The sequence below is a fragment of the Hyperolius riggenbachi genome, chromosome 9 (assembly GCF_040937935.1).
Source record: "Hyperolius riggenbachi isolate aHypRig1 chromosome 9, aHypRig1.pri, whole genome shotgun sequence".
Lineage (NCBI taxonomy): Eukaryota > Metazoa > Chordata > Amphibia > Anura > Hyperoliidae > Hyperolius > Hyperolius riggenbachi.
The window spans coordinates 216,550,213-216,573,630 of NC_090654.1; the positions used below are offsets into that span (position 1 = coordinate 216,550,213).

General features: G+C 44.2%; 1 protein-coding gene across 3 annotated transcripts in view; it reads right to left on the reverse strand.

Moving 5' to 3' along the window:
• Window positions 1–23,418, reverse strand: part of PDZRN3 (PDZ domain containing ring finger 3) — a 364,525-nt gene that overhangs the window by 333,804 nt on the left and 7,303 nt on the right. For 2 of the 3 annotated variants that reach the window (XM_068253997.1, XM_068253996.1), the window contains exon 1: window positions 21,686–22,468. The exons of the other annotated variant lie outside the window; for it this stretch is intronic. In XM_068253997.1, coding sequence (XP_068110098.1) covers window positions 21,686–22,399 — 714 coding nt within the window. In that variant the 5' untranslated portion in view covers window positions 22,400–22,468. Of the gene's footprint in view, window positions 1–21,685; window positions 22,469–23,418 lie in introns of those variants that run through there. 3 annotated transcript variants of the gene reach the window in all.

Consider the following 23,418-nt stretch of genomic DNA (forward strand, 5'->3'; position numbering starts at 1 on the left):
TATTCCATTGTCCTCTGGCAGGCGAGGTGTTAATTTTCCTTGTATTTTGTGTTGTTATTATAAGCGTGGCCTTTGACATGACTTTATAAAGCAGACATTGTCTCCTCCCCGAGCACCATAGGAACTTGCAGTAAATATTTGTCCCATAGCCCAGAGCCCACCGCCTGGCTGAGGCTGCAGCTGACAGACATGTCTGGGAGGCACAAAATACGTTTCCACATCATTCCAGCCACTTTACCAAATTTATGGGCAGGCAGGAAAAAAAGGGGCTTTCTATCATAAAATACACCATTATGAGGCGTGTCACAGAGTATATCCCCAACTCTCATAATAAATTACAGCTTAGTCATCTTGCACTTCAAGCAACACTCCATTTCTGACCAGTCCTACAGCTTCAAACAGAAAATGAATAACTTTAATTTTTTTAAAGAGATATATATACATATAGTTGCTGTGCATGCGGCAACCAATCAGAGCGGGGCGAGTGAGGAGGGGGTATGTGCTGGGCAGATAGACACAGTGATGCCGGCCAATCAGAGAGGGGCAGGAGGGGGCATGTGCGGGGTGGATGGACAGTTCCAGCAACAGCAACCAATCCTTCACTCCTCAGGTTAGGATTCCACCGACTCCGACTCCTCTAATTTGCATATTACAATTTTGTTGATTGAAAGTATGTAACATAAAATGCATCTCTTATCTGCCAACGCTTAGGAATTTTAAAGGGCAATTGAACTGAGAGGAATATGGAGCCTGTAATATTTATTATATATTATATTCCCTTTTAAACAATACCAGTTACCTAGCTATCCAGCTGATCTTCTGCCTCTAATACTTTTAGCCATAGACTTAAGCCTCATTCACATCATACGCACTTCCATGCGCATTTGGAAGCACGTATGACGTGGCAACATGCAAGAACGGCAGAAGGGTATAGACAGCCCTTCTGCCGTTCACTTCAAATGTGCTGCGCAGCAGTACGATGCTCTATGATGCGCTTGCGTACTGCTGCATGCATTCTGCCCGCAGAGCTGACCCATTCGCTGCCAATGGATGGGATCAGCAGTGCAGCGGGTAGCAGCGCAGATTGTGTGCGATCGTACGTGTTGCGTTCCGATCACACGGCTATCTGCGCTGCATAGATGTGAACGAGGCCTAAAACTAGTCCTTGGTAAGAGTACTTGTAGAAGGTACAGACATGAACAAAGAACATCTATCAGGCCCAAGGCAATGTAACTGTGGGTACATAGAAGAGTGATGTGCAGGTACTCTGCAGGAGAATGAGGGGATTCTTCCCCCATTCATGTGCAATCTGAACCAGGTTTATGGGTGATAGACAACACCTTTGTGTTCAATGTGCACAACATTCTTAGTGGATTCCCTGCAGCTCTGTGGAGAGTGCATATGTATAGTACTACTGTGTAACTTAAAGTAAACCTGAGACAGATGAAAGTTTTATACATACCTGGGGCTTCCTCCAGCCCCCTTCAGGTTAATCGGTCCCTCGCTGTCCTCCTCCGCCACCTGGATCTCCTGCTATGGTTCCAGGTACTTGAGCCAGTCGGGCGCAGTGCACATGCACACATTCCACCACCAGGAACATACTACACCTGCGCAACAGTATTGTTCAGATACAGAACGCTCCTGGCTGTAGAAGCGGCACGTGGCCGGACTGCCCTGACTGGCTGAATTACCGGGACTCATAGCAGAAGATCCAAGTGGTGGAAGAGGACAGCGAGGGACTGATTAGCCTGAAGGGGGCTGGAGGAAGCCCCAGGTATGTATAAAACTTTTCTTTTCATCTGTCTCAGGTACCCTTTAATTCGTAGTTACCAAACCAAATTTTAACAACATATCAAATTATTTGATTTCATGAGCAAAGGGAGTGCATAAATTTGCATAAACCAGCATCAACGCAGAATTATTTGCATCTCATTGACCATCTCTATTAGTGACACGGCTACACATCAGGCTTTATTCTTACAACATAGATGTTATTTAGTATATATAAGAGATTCCTGTGTACACACCATATATAGAGTCACAATCAGATATGTATATCAGACTTTAAAAATACGGGGACTGCTTTATTGAAGCAGCACAAGTAACTATTTTTGATTGGTTTGTTTCATTTTTGTGGGCTAAGCACAGCTATTACTGTATATATAAAATTTATGATGACTATTATATGAGATTCGAAATAGAACATTTTATCATATTTTCTACTTTAATTACAGTTTAAATTCATTAGGAGTCGGTGCATCTTTCACATGCAAATCACTTACATTTATGATTTAAGCGCTCTTTGTCTATGCTCCTATACAACGAAAGCCTGCGATTGAGATTTTCAAAATTGTAATCGCTCTAGTAGGCTCACCTCCATAAACTTTCATTAGCAAAGCGTTTGTAAAGGTGCTGTTGTTTCTCAAAACTCCAAATCGCTCAAAAAAGTGCTCTAGTGTGCCCCAGGCTGTTTTCTAAAGAAAAAAAAAAGTTTAAGTGTATATAGAGCTGTATTTAGGACTTGTCGATACTTCCGGTTAGAATGTGTTGAAATGGGATGCTTTAGTGCGCTTTACCCACTCACCACATACCGCACGCTGTGTATGGTTATGTGCCACACACAGTACTTAGGTGAGCTTAGGGCTTGTCGCTGCAACTTGCAATGTTCAGGTTGAGGCATCTGTCCTGAACCGCTGCTTCTGAGTGGGTTTAACTTTACCCGCTCTCATAATCGCCGACAGCTGCCTATAAATACCTAGGAGACTGGCATATGCAGTTTTCCAGCTTGCAGCTGGGTACACATGCTCAGTGAGTGTTAGCAATCAGAATTGAGCTGAATCCTTTGGGTGACACCCCAGTGCTATAACGTTGTACAGTCATACCCCACGGCTACAGTTGAGGGATGCATTGTTTTCTATGAAGAAGGGATGATGGTGTGGTGGATGATGGAGTGTCTTTGGCAAGCACGGTGAAGAGGGGAAATGTGGGATCAGGTGATGCTAAAGTTCTGTTGGGGGACTCCCTTCCCATGTGGATGTAGCTTTAGGTCTAGTACAAATAAGCTGATACATCCAAGAATCAAAATTGAAGAGAGTTTGCTTGACCAAATAATCTAACCTGAAGATGGATCTGGGAACCTCACAGTGACGTCAAGCGATGAAGAGCGCTCCCCAATCTATTTTAGGTACGTGCCTTAAGTGAATGGACGTGCAAGTCTGTGCATGTCTGTATGAGCCCAAGGTGGCAGGGAACATACGATCAAATGACAGATTTATCATGCAACTGTGTATGTTATTATGACATTCCTGTCTGATCACATACCGATCAGGAAACATTGGATTCTTTGCAAGATTGATGAATAAGTCTGCCTGTGCGTACTAGGCTAAAAGATCCATAGAAGCAAAAGCACTGTTACATTACAAGTCTATTACAGTAGAATCTCGGTTATCCAGTACCTACGGGGATTGGTAAATGGCGGATAAATGTTATATATATTATATTAGCCTATGCTTGCCTTCAGCACAGCACAAACAGCGTTCAGTGTACATTGGGGTCTGGTTGCCAATACATTGGCCGTCAGTTCCGAACACTTTCATTCCAGCGCAGGAGACTTGGGCACAGCAGTGAGTAACTTCAGCACTGAAGTTACTTATAAAACACTATAATTCGGCCTCCAGCAATTGCTGGAAGCCGAATTATTTCATTCCCTACCATCCATGGTGGCCTGGATGGGGAATAGTATTTAACGTTGATTGGAATTTGTGCAGGAGCAGGATAAGCCATACCGGCTGTGTCCTGCGCCCAAATCTCCTGCGCCGATTTCTCTCGTACGCGTCAGTTCCTCTCAGAAACTCACCACCTTCTTTTAACAATGATTCCTACTAACAAGATTTTGTCAGAACTGAAATATATCAGTTGCTGTCAGTTAAACTAAAAGGACAACTGATGTGCAAGGTAATGTTCATAGATATAAGGGGAGACGCTGAGAGCCCAGTATAGTGTAGTATGTACTGTAAATGTGGATGTGAAAAGTAAGTATAGGTTGGTTATACTCACAAACAAGGGTTACCGTCCAGGTAACCACTATAAAGGCAGGTGGGGAGATTTAACCTGTCCCCACTCAGGATTAAGAAGTTGCTCTCCGTAGATCGGGAAAAAGGAGAATAGCAATTCCCCTCCACCAGGAGTGGATACAACTGTAATAGTAGTACAGAGGCACCAACAGGGTAAAAACAATATTCTTTAAAATGAAGTAGGTAGTGGTGGACTTACCCCTCCAAAACCGACACAAAAAATCCTGATTCAAGCAAAAAATAGGCTTATTGACATACTCTGAACAAGGTGCAATGCGTTTCGTGGGTATATCCCACTTCCTCAGGCAATAAAAAAGGAGCATATAACCAATGCAGTCTGGTGCATAGCCTGGCGCCTCTGTCTAACACACAGAGGTGCCAGGCTATGCACCAGACTGCAATTTTTGTGTCTGTTTTGGAGGGGTAAGTCCACCACTAGCTACTTCATTTTATCATTTTAATGAATATTGTTTTTACCCTGTTGGCGCCTCTACACTACTATTACAAGGTAATGTTCATGTTTCCCTATGACTCAAGTGGGCGATGATATTACAGTTTCACGGTGTGCTGACCCAGAAGCTGTTACGGGGTCATCACCATTTTTAAAATGGTGGACTGAGAATTCTATTGATCACAGTAGACAACCAGGATGCCAAGAGTAGAAAAGGATTGATGAGTAGACTATGCTGGAGGTAAGTATGACATGCGTATGTGCATTTTGACTTTTAATTTTCAGTTCAGGTTTGCTTGAAGCATGTGGTGCAGGGAATGGCTGGTATGGGGCAGGGCTGTGGATTCGGTACAAAAATCATCCAACTCCAGGTACCCAAAATGGCTCAGACTCTGACTCCTCGACTCCGACTCTTTAGTCTAATACTTATCAGGGCTGTGGATTTGCTACAAAAATCATCTGACTCCGACTCCTCAGTTTATGAAATCACCGACTCCAGGTACCCAAAATTGCTCCAACTCCTCGACCCGACTCCACCGACCTGGTGTAGGGGGCCCTGATCGGGTGCTCAAAAGTGATTAATTTGACATCAACTAATCAAGGCGTTACACAGAGATTAAAACAAGCTTGACACACGGCACATACACTGGGCTCCGAGAACATTTGTTCTTGGCCTACACAAGTATAAAACAAAATGGGTAATAATATCTTCCTACAAGGCGATTATGACGTCTTGTATCTTATAATAGCACAAATGCGAAGGGAAAGCTGTTAAATCACTCAACAAGAGCGCAGAGCAGAGACTTGTAGCTTTCTTGTGGACTGGACAGGTTCAAACGGTTGCCAAAATCTGATTTTATAACCCAAAGTAAATGTACACTTTATTTTAATTTCCGCAAGGCTGACATTAGTCAAGAATTTAATATTAGTAACCCATAATTTTGGTCGATGAGACATCTCTCCATCTGCCCTGAAGGGTTTTTGCTTTTGCACGTTAACTAGTTTATTGCTAAATGGCAAGCTGCAGCGATTAATAGACGTATCTAGAGAGAGAGTCTTATTTGAATGAGACTTCCTCATCTCATTTGCCAATCCAGTCTTTAAAAAGACATTCTAACCAAAACCAAAATAACGGTTGTAATCCCACATTGCGGGCTGTGCCTACGTGTAAAACTCTACTGTTCTCTGTACAGCCAGTCCTGAGCCCCATGTCTGCTGTATCCTGCAACATGTGACCGCACTTCCTGTGCCCAAAGAGACTTCTGGAAAATGGCAGACTGAAAATTAAGTAATGAATACAATTGCTTTTTTTTTTTTTTTTTTTTTTAAATATTACTTTGTAAATTATTTAGTCAGCGTTTACACATTGTAAATCTTTCCTCTCCCTGATTTACATTCTAAAATTTACAGGGCTATGAAGTTGGAGCAATTTTGCGTACCTGGAAGAGGAGTTGGAGGTTTCATAAACTGAGGAGCTAGAGTCGGGAGTCGGAGTTGGATGATTTTTGTACCAAATCCACAGCCCTGGTAAGTATTACACTAAGGAGTTGGAGTCGAGGAGTCGGAGCAATTTTGGGTACCTGGAGTTGGATTTGGAGTCAGTGGCAGGGCTGTGGAGTCGGTACAAAAATCCACCGACTCCGACTCCTCAGTTTAGGATTCCACCGACTCTGACTCCTCTAATCTGCATATTACAATCTTGTTGATTGAAAGTATGTAACATGAAATTCTTCTCTTAACTGCCAACGCTTAGGAATTTTAAAAGACAACTGAAGTGAGAAGGATATGGAGACTGCCATATTTATTTAGTCATAGACTAAAACTAGTCCTTGGTAAGAGTACTTGTAAAAGGTACAGACCGGAACAAAGAACATCTATCAGGCCCTAGGCAATGTAACTGTGGGTACATGTAAGAGTGATGTGCAGGTACTCTGCAGGGGAATAAGGAGATTCTTCCTCTATTATACATTCTTCATGCACAATCTGAACCAGGTTTATGGGTGATAGACAACACCTCTGTGTTCAATGTGCACAACATTCTCAGTGGATTCCCTGCAGCTCTGTAGAGAGTGAATATGTAGAGTATAGTACTACTGTGTAACAAAGTAAACCTGAGACAAATGAAATTAAAGTTGTATACATACCTGGGGCTTCCTCCAGCCCCCTTCAGGCTAATCAGTCCCTCGCTGTCCTCCTCCGCCACCTGGGTCTTCTGCTATGAGTCCAGGTACTTGAGCCAGTCTGGCGTAGTGTGCATGCACACACTCTGCCGCCGGGAGCGTACTAAACATGCGCAGCACTATTACGCAGGTCCACGCTCCTGGCTGTGGAAGCGGCATGCGGCCGGACTGCGCTGACTGGGTGAATTACCAGTACTCATAGCAGAAGATACAGGTGGTGGAGGTGGACAGTGAGGGACTGATTGGCCTGAAGGGGGCTGGAGGAAGCCCCAGGTATGTATAAAACTTTTCTTTTCATCCTTCTCAGGTACCATTTCATTCGTAGTCACCAAACCAAATTTTAACAACATATCAATTTATTTGATTTCATCAGCAAAGGGAGTGCGTACTTTTGCATAAATCAGAATCAACGCAGAATTATTTCCATCTCCTTGACCATCTCTATTAGTGACACGGCTACACATCAGGCTTTATTCTTACAGCATTGATGTTATTTAGTATATATAAGAGATTCCTGTGTACACATCCTATATACAGTCACAATCAGATATGTATATCTGACTTTAAAAATACGGGGACTGCTTTATTGAAGCAGCACAAGTAACTGATTTTGATTGGTTTATTTCATTTTTGTGGACTAAGCACAGCTATTACTGTATGTATAAATTATTTATGATGACTATTATCTGAGAAGTAGAACATTTTATCATATTTTCTATTTTAATTACAGTTTAAATTCATTAGGAGTCGGAGTCGAAGTCGGTGCATTTTTTCCCGACTCCGACTCCAGGCACCCAAAATTGCCCCGACTCCACGACTCCCACTCCACAGCCCTGGTCAGTGGTTTCATAAACTGAGGAGTCGGAGTCGGATGATTTTTGTACCGACTCCACAGCCCTGAAAATGTATCACAGGTGGTGACATCTTTAGTGCTGTCAGGTGCATCTCTGTGGAATCTTAATTTACTCTGTGTTCCGGATACAGTAGAAATTATACCTGTACCCCCCTTGCATAGGATCAGAAGACATCCTTGGCTTGCAGGATAACGGCGCGTCTGTACAGTGTCAGGTACGGGTACTCGCCGGTGGACATTCATTGTAAACGTGTGTGTAAAAACCTTTATTGCCAAAGTGGTAGGTCTCTGAGGGAGCACGATCATTTCATATATGGTGTTTAAAGTCATATAGATTTACAGATAGCGCAGCAAGCTCATAAAGAAATATAACTCCTAAGAGTGTGTACGGGACTAAAAAGGACAATAAAGACCAACAATGCTGTGTGGATTCACCACCTGTCAGCTGCTCTCCTGCACCAGCCAAGTGCTTGTTAGCGCTTGGTACCAGTGCAAGACAGGCGCCCCCCCCCCACCACCACCACATGGAGTCAGATGTGCGACTCTAGCAACGTACTGCATGTTTTGACATAGTGACATCAGCATCCGTTGCATGGCATCACAACTGATTGAGTGTAAACTGTTCATCTACTTTGAATGACATCACATTAAAGTGTGCAAAACAGTGCAACATACAATGCAATGTGTTAGAGTGATAGTAACCTTAAGGCCTCGTTCAGACTATACGCGCTGCCGTGCGCATTTTGGCAGCGCGTATAGTGTGCGACACGCAAGAACGGTAGAAGGGCATAGACAGCCCTTCTACCGTTCCCATCATATGCGCTGCGTGGCAGCGCGATTGCGCTATCGCGTGCTGCACGCATTTTTGGGAATCGCAGCGCAGATCCCATTCATTGTAATGAATGGGATCTGCAGCGCAGCGCATAGGAGCGCAGATGGCGTGCGATCGGACGCGTTGCGTTCCAATCGTACAGCCATCTGCGCTAATGATGTGAACGAGGCCTAAGGGCCTGAGCCCACTTACTTATCCACTTTTCAGTTACACGTCAATGTTACAAATTCTTAAAAGCGGACAGAAGCGGACACAACTGCGTTAGTGGGCTCAGGCCCTAATGAAACTCTGAGCCACCAGAAACATGGCCAAATTATTATTTTTTTTCCGTTTTTGAAGGGGAAAAGTCACACTTTTATTTCTGTCTGTATCCACTTTAGGAAGATTTTTCTCCACAGACACAAAAGAATGTTTAAAAAAAAAATCTAAGCTACAAGAAAAGAAATCCCTACTTCAACAGATGTCACTAAAACAGGTGCCTCACTGGAACATGTAACTTCAATTCGTCTTTCAGTGACAGCTGTAAAATTTGAAATACACTTTTTCTGGCCTAATCTTTACCTGCTTTTCTATTCAAAGCGGAAACAAAATGTTTTGATTTTTACTTTAAAAGTCAATTTACTCAATAACTGTACATGCTACTTTTTTCACTGCCCTCTGTAGCACATTCATGGCCAATCGTCAATCCATTCAAGGACTGAAGACTCAATGGGTCATACATTCCCCACTTCTGGGTTCTATGGATCACATTATGTAAAAAACGGGCTAGGTCCGTCACCGTGGCCAGCGCGTGCATGCACCTGCCCGTCCCCTGGCTGTCCGGCTCCGTCCAAAGGGTGTCCCTTCGGCACATGCGCAGGGACACACACATGGACACACACACGGACGCAGAGACAAAGGGATTTTATTATGTAGGATAACTAATCATGTGGATAAGCAGCCCAAGGAATTCCACGCCCACTTCAGAACCACAGAGAGTGGCCACATTGTCTAGCGTGGCTCACAGCCCAGTGTGCTGTGAGGTTTGCTATGGTGTCTCAGACCCATCAGTATCTAAACTAACACACAAATATTGCAATATTGCTCATGAACATCAGAAAAAAAGACTGCAAGCATTTCCACTCACCAGCTGGTAGCTGATGGAACAAATTACTGGGGTTTGTGCACGGGACTACATGTGAAGTGCGTCTAAGCACACTCATTTGTAAACATGCAAAGTTGTGCATATTTACTATATAAAGCCCTAGTTCAGGCACTGTTTCTTGTACATGCGTCTATTAGAACACTAGTTAACACTAGCTCACAAAAATGATTTTTATGAAACAGAAAAAGAAAATATGTGCTACACAAGTAAATAAAGCTTCAGAAAACTATAGCTACCGGGGTATAGCAATAGCCCCGTTAACCCTGTCTTCGTGGGGAGGGGGGATCGCTAAGATCCCGAAGTGCAGAGTACCACCGCAGCGAAGCTGTCTTCAATCCTCTGTTCATTGTAGCTGAGGTGCAGCCTAACACCTCACATGACATTCAGTGTCGGGAGCTGCTATGTGAAAGACTGCACAGCCTACACTGAAGAAGAGCGAGGAAGACCTATCCCATCACAGAAACAAGGTCAAGTATGAAACTCTGCTGCCCCTGCTCTGCAGGATCCGTGGGGATGGAAGAGGAGTTCACAGAGGATCTACAAACAGGTACAATGGCTATTTTCCATTTTATATTGCAGAAACTACCTTTTCTTACAAAACATTTTATGCATAATTAATTTAATATTCTAAAGAAATTAAAAAATCTGTGTCACAATCTGTAGCAAACATGCTCTAAATATGTACCAGAACTGTAGAGTCCGAGTCAAGGAGTCGTAGCAAATTTTGGGGACCTGGAGTCGGAGTCGGTGGTTTCATAAGCCGGGTGATTTTTGTAACAACTCCACATCCCTGGTTATATGAACCCTACATCATGGAAAGGACAAATAGTGGTGCGGCTTCTGTCCGGCAGGGAAGGGGAACATTTGCTATCATTTAAAGAATATGTATAAATGTGAAAAAGCCCATTCGGTAGCATAGGCTCTCTGCTCTAATGTGTTTCCACATTGCTGAATATGAATGCATTGAGAACAAGGCCTACAACTAACTTAAGAAACTGCACCATGATAAACATGGCCCTGTTTTCTTTTCCCAGACATTTGTAGAATAACTTGCTCTTCTTTAGAGTAGAGGGAAACATGGTGAAACCTTATATTTTAACCTCAACCCTCCTGTGTCGGCCTGGTGACATCTCCACTCAGGCTGACACAAAACAGCTGTGACTTGGGGACTTGGAAACAAAACATGGGACCTCTACAAAAATCTGTTTCAGCGTGCTGAAAAATATCAGCTTCCCCAAAATCTGCTTGTGAAACAAAGTACCCAGATAGCGAAATAGGCCAGGGCACACTAGGCGCTCCAGCGGTTCTAGGTATGTGTCTCACTGTTAGGGGAATAAAGGAATGAATTGCATATTAAGCAGTGATGCATCTTGGGAAATGTTTCTTGCTTGCATAAAGCTGCATAATTGCAAATGTCCTTTGTTTTCAGAAGGCAAATTTGCATTCAGGGCTGAGACCCACAAGAGCTGTTTCAGCCGCGATTTAGATTCACCAGCTATAGGATAATTTCCCCAAATTGTAATTGTGGATCCTGCAGCATTCCTGGAATGATTGCACATTGCAGCAATTTTATTACCCAGAACAAACCTCCCCGCAATTGTTCAACTGCCAGCATTACATTTAAAATCACTTTGAAAGTGCTGGAGATCGCTCAAAAAAATGCCACCAAAAAACGCTACCAAAACAACTCAGCAATTTGCACTTTCTAGTTGCCCCAGCACAATTGATCGTGTCCACTAACGAATGGAACTGGGCTGACCAATCAGTTTAGCGAGTTAAATCTTTTTTTTTCAGATGGATCCAAGTAATCTGATTGGGCTGGTCAGCGTGGTTCCATTCGTTAGTGGCCACGATCGATCATTTCTGATTAATTATATCGGTGATTGTAAACACTGAAATGGCTGGGAGATTTGATCGTTAGTGGCCATCATAAGACTTAATTGTCGCCTTACACAGATATGCCACAAAAACACTGATCATACAGAAGGTCGTTACTGCCTGACACAGCAAGTGACTAGTCACTCCCTCAGTTGAAGAGTACTGATCAATTCAAGCACCTTGTCCACTCTATTATGATTATATTTCAGTAAAAACTCTAAACTAGAATCAAACTGCCAGAGATGTACCAGTGGATGCAGTGCAATGCCACGTAGCTTTTGTCATACCCATGGCTCCTCCCTCCACCTGCTTTGAGATTTTTCAACATCCCTGATCCCTCTTTCTATTATTTAAATATCAAAAATAAATTAAAAGTCAATTTTTAGACAACGCTGGGGGGCAAAAGATCCCCAGCAGATTCAATCATTGTACTGACTACAGAAATGAATATGTGTGGGACAAGCCCAACAGGTAATAACCCTGATTCAATTCACCTTTTCTCCTAAAGGAGGCCGGTACCCATAGCGCAATTTTCCAGACGATTTTTCCAATGACCTGCGATACTTTGAGCGATGAGCGATTGTTTCCGCGATCTCGCAACATGGGTACAGGCACATGATCGTGCAAATGTTGTTTAGTGTCGCGCCGCAATAATGACCGTCACAGCAGATCGGATCTTTAAGATCCTCCATGACTCTGCACAAAGCACCGCGATCACTTGTACTTTAGTTTGCTCCCGTCGTGTGCCATCGCGCATACCAGCTCGCAGGAAGATGGATATGTGCGAGCTTGTCATCATGGGACATCTCTGGGATCCATCTTCTTGGCGAGGTGAGGATGTAGTTCAAGTTTTCTCCTAGGAAATAATTTTTCATGTTCTATCTAAATAAACTTTTCAGCGATGTGCAATTGAAAAAGTAGCAAAAAGTAGGTGAAAAAGTACTATCAAAATTACTCAGAGCATTTTCTTGCTTGCTGGTAGCTGAAATGGTATTGGGCCATATGCAATTTACTTTTTCACCTGAGTTTTCTCCTAGGTGATAATTTCACAATTTGTAAATAAAATGCCTTTGAAACCACCAGCAAGGAAGAAAAATATAGAATAAAATAATTTAGACAGTACTTTTTCACCTACTTTATGGTACTTTTTCTATTGCAAAATGCTAAAAAGTGATTTTTAATTAAAGATGAAAAATTTTCCCCAGGAGAAAACCCAAGCTAGGTTTCCATTTGTGCAAAAACGGGTCGATTCCCCGGCCACAAATTCAGGTGGAATTTGGCAGCCTATAGAAGTGAATGCAGAGCATCCGAATTCGTGGCCGGGGGAAAATCTGACGGCCTACAGCATAATCTCGTCCGAATCCCATAGCCGTGCATAGCGTGGCTAGAGGGATTCGGCTGAAGGACGTGTCACAGCTGTGTCGGCAGCGCGTCTCACAAGACACATGCTGCGCACAGTGGAAACGAGCCCTCAGGAGAAAAAGTGAACTGCATATAGTCCTTAATTGTATTTTATCTATAAGGTGTGAACATATCACCTGAGAGAAAATGTAGAAGAGAAAGCGAATTAATAAGGGCCAATGTACACATACTAAAACAGAAAACCGAGAGCCCAATATGGTGAAGTATGTTTTGGAAGAAGGGAGATGATATGTAACGTAAGTATTTATACTCACAAACCAGGGTTACCGCGTAAGCAACCACTGAAGAAGCAGGTGGGGAGATTAGACCTGTCCCCACTCAGGGTTAAGATGTCGCTCTCTGTGGATAGAAGAAAAAGGAGGGTGTATCACCCTTCCACCAAGGGTGGATAACTTACTATGTAGAGGTGTACAGAGGCGCCAAAAGAGTAAAATACGCTAAAATCATCTAAAATCGTTCGGGAGGCGGTGGTGGACCAGAGACTCCAAACAGACAAGATGCTGTCGATATATTAAATGGAATTTATTCACATACTCCTAGTAGTAACTGGCAACGCGTTTCACGGGCACAATCCCGCTTCATCAGGCAATAAAACAACAGGAGTAACACACAGCTAGGGGTCCAGACTATGCTTGGCAAGCATAGTCTGGACCCCTAGCTGTGTGTTACTCCTGTTGTTTTATCGCCTGATGAAGCGGGATTGTGCCCGTGAAACGCGTTGCAAGTTACTACTAGGAGTATGTGAATAAATTCCATTTAATATATCGACAGCATCGTGTCTGGAGTGTCTGGTCCACCACCGCCTCCCGAACGATTTTAGATGATTTTAGCGTATTTTACTCTTTTGGCGCCTCTGTACACCTCTACAATGTGCACATACTAGCTCTCCTGAGAAAAATGGCAAGTATCAACTGTAGCATTGACTGGGATTATTTAAAGGATCAATCCACTTAAGACTGGAAACTGCTGATATGAAAACACATATTGCTTTGTAATATTCTTGGGGACTCCGGTGGTGTGATTTTGGTCACCAAAAAAGAAACAGACTACTAGCAAGATGCATTTTCCACTGCCACGATTGCGTCATGCAGCTGTTGGGAATGAAACGCGATCGCGGTGCTATTGCGATCGCCAAGACAGCTGCGATCCGCTTTTTGAAGTGGATCACAGCTAGTGGAAAAGGACCCAAAAATTCCTATACCATTCTGCAGCTTGTGGGTGGAGTCTGGACCTCAGGTACAGAGGTCATTACCACACGAGTCATGTGAGGATACAAGATCAAATCAATGAACAGGTATTTTACACACATGGTTGACTGACAACTTAGTTACAAGGTAACAAAACATGTCATTCATGGCCTTTAAAAGAGGCATTCAGCCAGTTCCCATGCAAACCTGGGACAGGGGCTGTAAGCTGTCTATTGATCCTATTGTACTTAAGCTCTTATCATCGCTTTGTGGACAAGCAAAATCAATGTGTTTTGTTGTTTACAGGCCGTGCCTGATGCTGAACGCCTGGTTTACCCCTCACAATAACAAAGAAGCGTCTGGGATCTTATGTAAGGCTGGCCCATGTAACACCCATATGCCACATTAGGCATTTTAAGTGTACATGAAGTGACTTTAAAAGTAATAGACTGAACTTAACTCTTAATGATGCCTTAGATAAATCTTTGCCCTCCCCTGACAGACTCTCTAAGCGTAATCGCCATTTTACAAGATTTAGCTGTTTCAGACACATGGAGAGAGCTATATGGTCCAAAAAGAGGCTATACATTTTACTCAACCCCTCATAACACATACACTAAAATTGATCACATTCTGTTCTCCACTAACCTGACGGTTATATTCCTGCAGGCTCTGACGGTGGTTGAAAGTTCTTGCAACCCACCTTAGCAAGTATATTTCTGGATGGATGGCTGGATGGTGTAATGATTAAGGGCTCTGCCTCTGACACAGGAAACCAGGGTTTGAATCTCGGCTCTGCCTGTTCAGTAAGCCAGCACCTATTCAGTAGGAGACCTTTGGCAAGTCTCCTTAACACTGCGTCCTAGTGGCTGCAGCTCTGGCGCTTTGAGTCCGCCCGGAGAAAAGCGCCATATAAATGTTATTTGTCTTGTCTTATAATTTACATACAATACCAACTTATCCTATGATACTGCACCATTGGGCTCCTGGTCTCACTCATCCTATAGGTACTTGTACTTGGCTAACCATCTGGAATCTAAAAAAAAACTTTCTGCCTGGGTTGACAGTTTATTCCCAATCAGTGTACAGACAAGCTGCTTAACTCTCTGCTGGACAGTCCATTCTGTCCTTGGAAGAGGGGGGTGTGAGAAGATGCTCACTTGTCAAGCTGAGGCCTGCAGAGAAGACCACAGCAATGGTGAGCTGGGTAATAGCAGAAACTCAGCAGACCATTGAAGCGGAGGCCACCAACATCAGAAACACCTCTAATCCCTGACTGTAGATTTTCACCCAAGACAAGTGTAAACAATTGTGGGATCAGCCCTGGCAATAGTCTATGCCTGAGGTGCCCTGTTCTACACTCAACAATGAAAACACAGCTTCTATTAGCAGCAGGCATAGCATCTCCTGCCTGCAGGACAAGTCATTTGTCCTCCACAGGGGACTGTACACAAAGTAGCAGTTGCAGAGGAGCCCTGGGGGGCATGGATGTCAATCATTACCCTGGATCTTGTCAAGCGTTAAGCAGAAGAAATCATTTTAAAGTGGATGGGGGAGGGAAAATGAGCTACTGATTGCCCATAATAGGAATATTCCACCCCTAGGGAAACCGTACTAAGGATATTCTGAAGGTCACGATGCAAGTTCATAGCTGTGCTGAAATAGTTCATGGGTTACAGTTTGCCTTGACCTAATGAAGAGGGTAAGGTGCCTGAGACTATTTTTACCTTCCAGTGATCAGCTCACCTTTCAAGTATGTACTGGGATACCAAACATCCTGAATTAAGGATAAAGTCATACTACAGCGTATACACACTGTGCATGAAAGCTTCTGCATATCTCCCCAGAACATAAGTCACAGAAATGTTCTGACAGCCACATCTCTCCCAGATACTGAAATCTCAGGAAAACCCTTTACCGTGGACTGATCTGGTGCTGTTTCAAACGGGCAGTAGCCTGATGCATCCAACACCCGTGTGCACCTGAACTCTTGCACAGGACAGAAGGAAAACATAGAGGAATGCACCCTGCATGTATTTAGAGAGTTTAGCCTATCTAATTCCCCCCTCATCTGTGACTAATCACAAGTATAATTGAATCTCTCAGCTGTGTCAGCTCAGGATTCTCCTCTGCCACAGCACAGCAGCTAATTTGTAAACAATGGATGTTAACAATATGTCTGCTGCAGTGTTCTTCCCAGACCCTTTTAGCAGGGTGCTCCACCCGGCTAGTTTTGGTGAGTACCCGGCTGTCATCGGCTCCTCTCCTCTCTGCTGTAAGCAGAATTGTGCAGAGAAGCGCCAGCCCTGCATTCTCTCATCTTGTCCCACCCGGCTACTTTTTCATGCCACCCGGCTGGAAAAAAATTCTGGGGAGAACACTGTGCTTCCATGAAAGCAGGAAGTAGACAAAGATTTGCATAAGCTGTAACAAAGAAATGTTTTTCTTCAAAGGCTATTATGCTGTTGCGTATCCTTGGGAGTAGAGAGGAAGTTCTGAATTCAGGTCTGCTTAATTGCTCCAGGGCATCTGCCATGCACTTCCAAGCAGCAAATGTCCGGCAAGGGCAGCGAGTTGGCGCCCATCTCATTACATGAATTGTTTGTTACTGCGCAGTAACCTAATCTTGTGTCAACCACTGACACACGTGTGGTTGCAACTGCATTACATAGCAAGCGTTGACACTTGTTATTGAAGCAACCAACCCTCTGCAGTTGTTGCCCTCACACATCTGCAGTACAACTTTTTGTACTAATTACAGAAGAACTTGCATTTCTAAGCAAATCTCTCACTGTAATAGACTGCATAGGACTTCAATCATAAAACCACTGTTTCATGCTTTAGCAATCCTCGCTATGATTTGCTACGTCCCAGGTAAGGGTCACAAAGGTATTTCACAGCTCTTCAGCTCTAGAAAGAACAGTAAATCATTCACAGTGGGGAGTAGCGCTCCCTATTAAAACTGGAACGCAACGGAGGGTAAATGGGCATCGCATGTCTATGGCACCAGTGAGGAGATTCACCCTTTCCCTTCTGTCCTCAGGGAGTTTTGGTTTACCATGAGCTTGCAGGACAATCTGTAACGTCTGTCCTCAGTGACCGTATCATCTAGGCAGGAAGTAATGGATATAGTTTTAACAGGTACACTGACAATAACAAAGCCTCATAGATATGGGCAGGATAGTGGATAAAGATAGGCAGGCACAGTTGAATTAAGGCCCGTATACACGCAGGGGATGGATATTACCCAACAGGGATATGGACCCAATATCCCTGGGCCGAGGCTGTACAGATGCATAGCCGGCCTTCAGGCTGACGGTGTTGCTATGAAGAGAGGCGGAGGGCAGATGGAGCGGCACAGACGTGATGTCATCCAGTGGGCGGGAGGGAGTGGTAAGCGCAAAGGTATCGGTCAGCACTTGGCCTAGTTTATCCGCCTGGTGGATCGCTGGCTGGGCGACAGTCAGGGGCTGTTGTACACATGTTGACTTATCGGCAGAGGCGGTCCTTATCGACCACCTCAGCCGACTTTAAACGGAATCTGTAACAAAAAAAAAAGAGCCCCTGGGGGATACTTATGTTGGGAGGGGGAAACCTCTGGATCCTAAAGAGGCTTCCCATTTCCTCCTCAGTAGAGGAGATCCAGTGCTGGAACCCCCAAGGATCTCCTTGACGGCCGTTTGTCGGGCTGCGCACATGTGCACTAGCGGCTCTCTGCTCAGGATCAAACAGCCGAGCCCGATTGTGTCAGCGCTACTGCCCAGGCGTAAGGCTCCCCCCTCCTGAGGTAAGTACACCTCAGGGGCTTTTTTTTTCCTCTTTAAACCAGCGTGTGTACGGGCCTTTAGTGATAAAATACAGTAGGTAAACTGATCACTGTCTTCCTTAAATCTGTTATTTACCTGGCCTATCACTTTATACAAGTAGACATTACATAAGATTCCACTAGAACCTGCCCAATCCAAAACAAAGCTATAAAGTCTTTACTTGCGCATCACTGCCATCAATGCTGCCCATTCTTCTGCCAGAATTGCTCATACAACTTTACAGTGTATGCCTAGCTTAATGTAGTTAGCAACCTCACCTTGAAGCATTAGAGTTCAGGGTTCACTATGCCACTGAGACAGTAAATCGGGAGAGACTTCCCGAAAGGGAACCATATAGCAACAGATGTTCTAAGCTTTCTTTTTTCCTATCCAAAACTAAAGGAGTTTCAGGCTAGGTTCACAGTGGTCAGTTGCATAACTCATCCTACCTAATAAAACCCCTGTGTCTCTGTGCACCATGTACGTGTGTTTGTGTGTCCCTGCGTCTGCGCTCCTGCGCATGTGCCACAGGGACAGCCGTTGTTGGGACGGGAGCAAGACAGCCAGGGGGCCTCCAACGGGCTGATAGGTGGCGGCGGTGACAGATCTAGAGCCAGTTATTAAACGGGCTAAGGTCCCTAGTCAGTTATGACTAAACTGCAATGGAGACTGGCCATAGACTTTAGTACAAAGCCTGCATGCAGCGAGTTAGAATAATGCGATCAGTTACTGTGAACAGCCCCATAGAATTGTATGAGCAGTGAGTTGACATGGTGAATTATTCTGCAACACAACTGGCCACTGAACAGGGCCTCATGAAGGGGGCCATCTTTATTCCTGTTTATTTTCAGGGCTGTGAAGTTGGAGTCAGCGTAGTTTTGGGTATCTGGAGTCGGAGTCAGTGGTTTCATAAACTGAGGAGTCGGAGTCAGATGATTATTGTACCAACTCAACAACCCTGGTAAATATAAGACTAGGGAGTCAGAGAAATTTTGGGTACCTTGAGTCAGAGGTTGCTAAACTGAAGAGTCGGAGTTGGATTATTTTTATACTGACTCCACAACCCTAGTTATTTTACCAACATTTTAAACCAGCTTTCAACAGGATTTGTTGACCTGTTATCCTCCAAACAATATTAGATGAATGTGGGTTATTTGAGATTCCTTCTATGCCATCTCATCAAACATACACTTTCAAAGTGATAAAGGGAAAAAAATGTTGATGACATAGTAACTACAAGAAGTTTTGAATCAGGATGATACTCTACTGCTACTTCATAGTAACAACTGACTCAAAATCACCCTTAAGGCCCATACACACGTCTGATTTTTGCGAACGACGGGTCGTTTGAACGTCCCGTCGTTCAGTCGTCCGCACGCCAAATCGGGCGTGTGTACAGACTGTCGTTCGCGTGATAAGACTCAAACTCAGTCTTATCACGCGAATGACAGTCTGTACACACGACCGATTTGGCGTGCGGACGACTGAACGAAGGGACGTTCAAACGACCCGTCGTTCGCAAAAATCAGACGTGTGTATGGGCCTTTAACAGGAAAATGTGTTAACAAAGGCAGAAAACATAGATTTTAGGAGACAAGTCCTCAGTTGGATAGTGTCCTGGTTAAAGACACCACCTTTGACATAGCAGACCAGGGTTCAAATGCTGACTGGAACCAATACGTACTCAGTAGTGGTTCCATACTCAGTAGTAGTCCTTAAACAAGAGTCCCTAATGCTCCAGGGTGGCCTACTGGGCATGCCCTTCAGGAATGCAGCTCTCAAGTGCTTTGAGTCTCATAGGAGAAAAGTGCTATAAAAATGTTAGCATTTCATTTCCACTCTTCAGAGCATGAAGCTGTCCCTGGAAATCAGGCAGGAATCTAATCATTAAAAGCCTGACAGCCACTGAGTTCACAAGTGTGGCAGAGCTTGCCTGATACACATGTAAGCGGATAAGATGCAGATAATTTTCAAGGAGTCATCTAAGTTTTTCAGGCCCTCAACTAACTGCTGACAATAGAAACTACACATAATGGGAGTTTCTGAGTTTTATCTAGGCATTTGAACAGTGTATATAGCTGAATAGTCTATTTGCATGATTTATGGTTAGTTTTTTTATGGTTGGTACTCAGACACACATACCAAAGTCCTGGAGAACACCATGGGCTTTGCTAAGCAAACCTTCAACAAGTACATAATCTTATGAGTAACTACCATGGAAAAACAGCAGCACTCTACCAATAGCCGGTAGATGTGCATGCATACCTAGTCCTACAGAGGAGGAGGGTGGGAAGAAGCAGAAATGTCCCAATAGCTGGTTCATATCTCAAGGAGAAAAAAAAAGATGCCCCTAGACACATTTTTTTCTCCAATCAAAATCAACCAAGAGACACAGAAGACACTACATACAGTTGGTTTCCACTTTTCCCATAAATAACTGCATTCCAGGACATTTATCTAAAGTTTGTATATCAATGAAATCTGTTCACTTCCTCTAAAGAAAAGCTTCCAAACTTTCCAATTGTTTGGACAAAAATAATGATTAAGAGGCAGATCGATATAAGTACCGGGAATTTGTAGAGTACCAGTCATTACAAAATGCAGTGGTACTGATTGCATTTCAGCTGTTTGGTGCATTAGTTCATACTTCTGAATTTATTTCCTAAAGTATTAATTATTAGCCAGTCTGGACGAATATAAAGGTGAGTGATAAGCGTTAGTCCCTAAATGAGTGCACTGAAATACTTCCTAGGTGATCAGTACCACACTTCCAGTTCTGGGGTAAAATGACACAATTTGTTTGGAATTCCTTGCACAACATAACAGCAGGTCAACTGGTGAGCTGCTGAGTGTTATGTAGGTTCCATTATAAGCCCTTCTATAGGCAATACCTGCAGAAAAGGCTGGTGCTACATGATTAATAATAATAATAATCATCATCATTAAAAAAAAAAAAAAACAAGCTGGGACCTGTAGTCCTTTTCCACTTGGCTTGTCTAGGATTCAGCTCTTACCTTGCGAGGAGAAGCTTCATTCTTGCTGAGGTTGTCCACCCTGGAACTATGCATTGGGCTTCCTTACTAGGCACTGTCTATTGTAGGATGTGTAGCTCTTTCTCCGGGCTGATCTAGTAAGCTGTCTTTCCTGATATAAACTTGCAAGGAAAATCCACAGCTGTGGTGAAGGCATCCAGCCTACTGTGGTTATGACGGAATTAGAGGTCCTAGTCCTCTATTTAATTTAGAATAGTTATTTAGGCTGCTGTCTTACCTTGCAAATTGAAGCCACAAGCTGCACATGAGAGTCCAGACCAGTGCCAAGCTGGCATGACTCTTTTTCTAGGTTTTCATATAAGCTCTCTTAGCTGTTACTTTCTCCCACAGAGGCAGCATCTCTGGTGAAGAGCTTCAGCCTGGAACAATACTGGGGTTGTGACCATGGTGGGAGTTGTTGTGCTGATTTTCATCTAGGCTAATTTAATGTTTTATAACTATTACATTTTAAGAAGCCACAGCCTTGGCAAGAAGATTGAGCCTGAGACTCATACCTGCCTAGATTATGTGGGACTTGTAGTCCTCTTCCTTCCCTAATCTAGTAAACTTTCTTTGGCCATTGTCTTACCTTGCAAGTAATAGCCACAACTTTGGCGAGAGTACAGTCTGGCAGTGGCACTATACTTTCCTACTTAGGCTGGTGCTATGGTGGGACATGTAGTCCTCCTCCTCTACCCTTGTCTAAGCAGATTTGTAATAAACTTGCAATAAAAAGCCACAACCTCAGTGTGTGAGTAGCCTGAAATCATAAGCTGTATTTATCTTTGGCGAGACTTGTATACTCTTGACTGATCTAGCTGTCTTACCTTGCAAGGAGAAGCCACAGCCTTGGTGAGGGAGTCCAGCCTGGCACTATACTCCGTGAACTTCTTCTGGTACCTAAGGGCTGTCATCTGCAGTTCACTCTGCACAGCAGACAGCTGGGACAACAAGGATTTCTCCCTCTTGCTGGACCTCAGTGCCCTCTTCTTCAGCTCGGTCTCCAGCCCAGCGATCTTGGTTTGCAGCAGGGTGTTGTGCCCCTTCAACGCCTTGAAGCAGCAGTGGTCTCCTAGTTTCTGCTCCCGGTAGGTCACCATAAGTCCGCAGCCCTTCTGGCAGATGCCCACCGCCCGATACTCGCAACACTCTCTCATGTGGGCATCCATGTCCTTCAGGTTGAGGACCTCGGTGCAGCCCTTGTTCCTGCACTTCGCCGGGGAATAGTCGCACATCTCGCCGTGTTCGCCCAGGTTCTGCAGCTTGACCACCTTGTCGCAGCCCCGGGAGTAGTTGTCACACTTAATATCCAGTTTCAGGATGAGGTTCTTAAGGGGCAACACGTGGTTAAGCTCCTTGGCAGAGATGCGTTGGCATTTCACCGGGCAGCTGCCCTGCTGCACCACCCAGGGCAATACGCAGCCTGCGCAGAAGACGTGCCCGCAGGGGGTGGTCAGGGGGTCCTCCAGGACTCGGTTGCACAGGTTACATTTGAAATCGGGGTCCACATCCCCGCTGAAACGGTCCAGTTCGAAGCCCATGGTGCTACTGGCTGGAGCCGCTCCGTTGTGGGCATTGGGAGATCCCAGACTGGCTGGCTGCAGGCTGTCTACTCACAGCAGAGCCTGTTCTGGGGGGAGGGGGCCTCCACCATATGTACTGGAGGTTGGGACTCTCTCCAGGCAGGGGAGGGACTGGGGAGGCACATGTGTCAAGGAGAAGAAGTTCTCAAAAGTTTGTAAAGCTGACTAGGGACGATTTGAAGCTGCGCTGTCATGGAATTCTTCTTGCCATACACCAGACAATCGTGCTTTTATGATCTTGTTCACTCTTAATACAGCACTGTAGTATTAAGATCACCTTGTACTGCATACATTCTATTCTGACAAAGGGATCCTGGCATTGTCAGGACGCAATATATTATACTGGGAATACACAATGAGATTTTCTGGCAGATTTACTGTCAGGTCGATTATTTCTGACATGTCCGATCTGATTTCCGATCGATTTTTCATAGAAGTGAACGGAAAATCAATTGGGAATCAGATTGGACCTGTTGGAAATAATCAAGCTGAAAGTAAATCTGACAGAAAATCTCATTGTGTATTCCCAGCATTAGGGAGGGATCATGCTTGTTTCTGCAGGAATCACAGAGAATACCTTGTGTTTTGCGCAGGATACGTGCATTTGCCTGTGATTGATTGCAGCAGGTTCCTGAGGGAGGGATAGGGCAGGGGTCACACTTGCAAAAATCATGTCCGTTTTCCCACACCGTGAAAACGCACATAATGCTTCCCAATGCACAATCGCAGTGTAATGGGAGCAATGTTTATTTTCCCGCTGAGCAAAAAAACAACTCCCCAGGTAAGTAAACCTAGTTTATTTAACTTGCCTCTGGTATCCTTTAAGTTTGCAGTGTGGTGTAGGAATCAATCACTACCTGATCGAAATATCGTGGAGGGATTGATTTGCTTAGCATATCGGTCTGTAAACAACCAGTGTGTTCCTAGTGTAAAGTTCTGTACATACACTAAATTAAAGTCGGCTGAGGAAACTGATA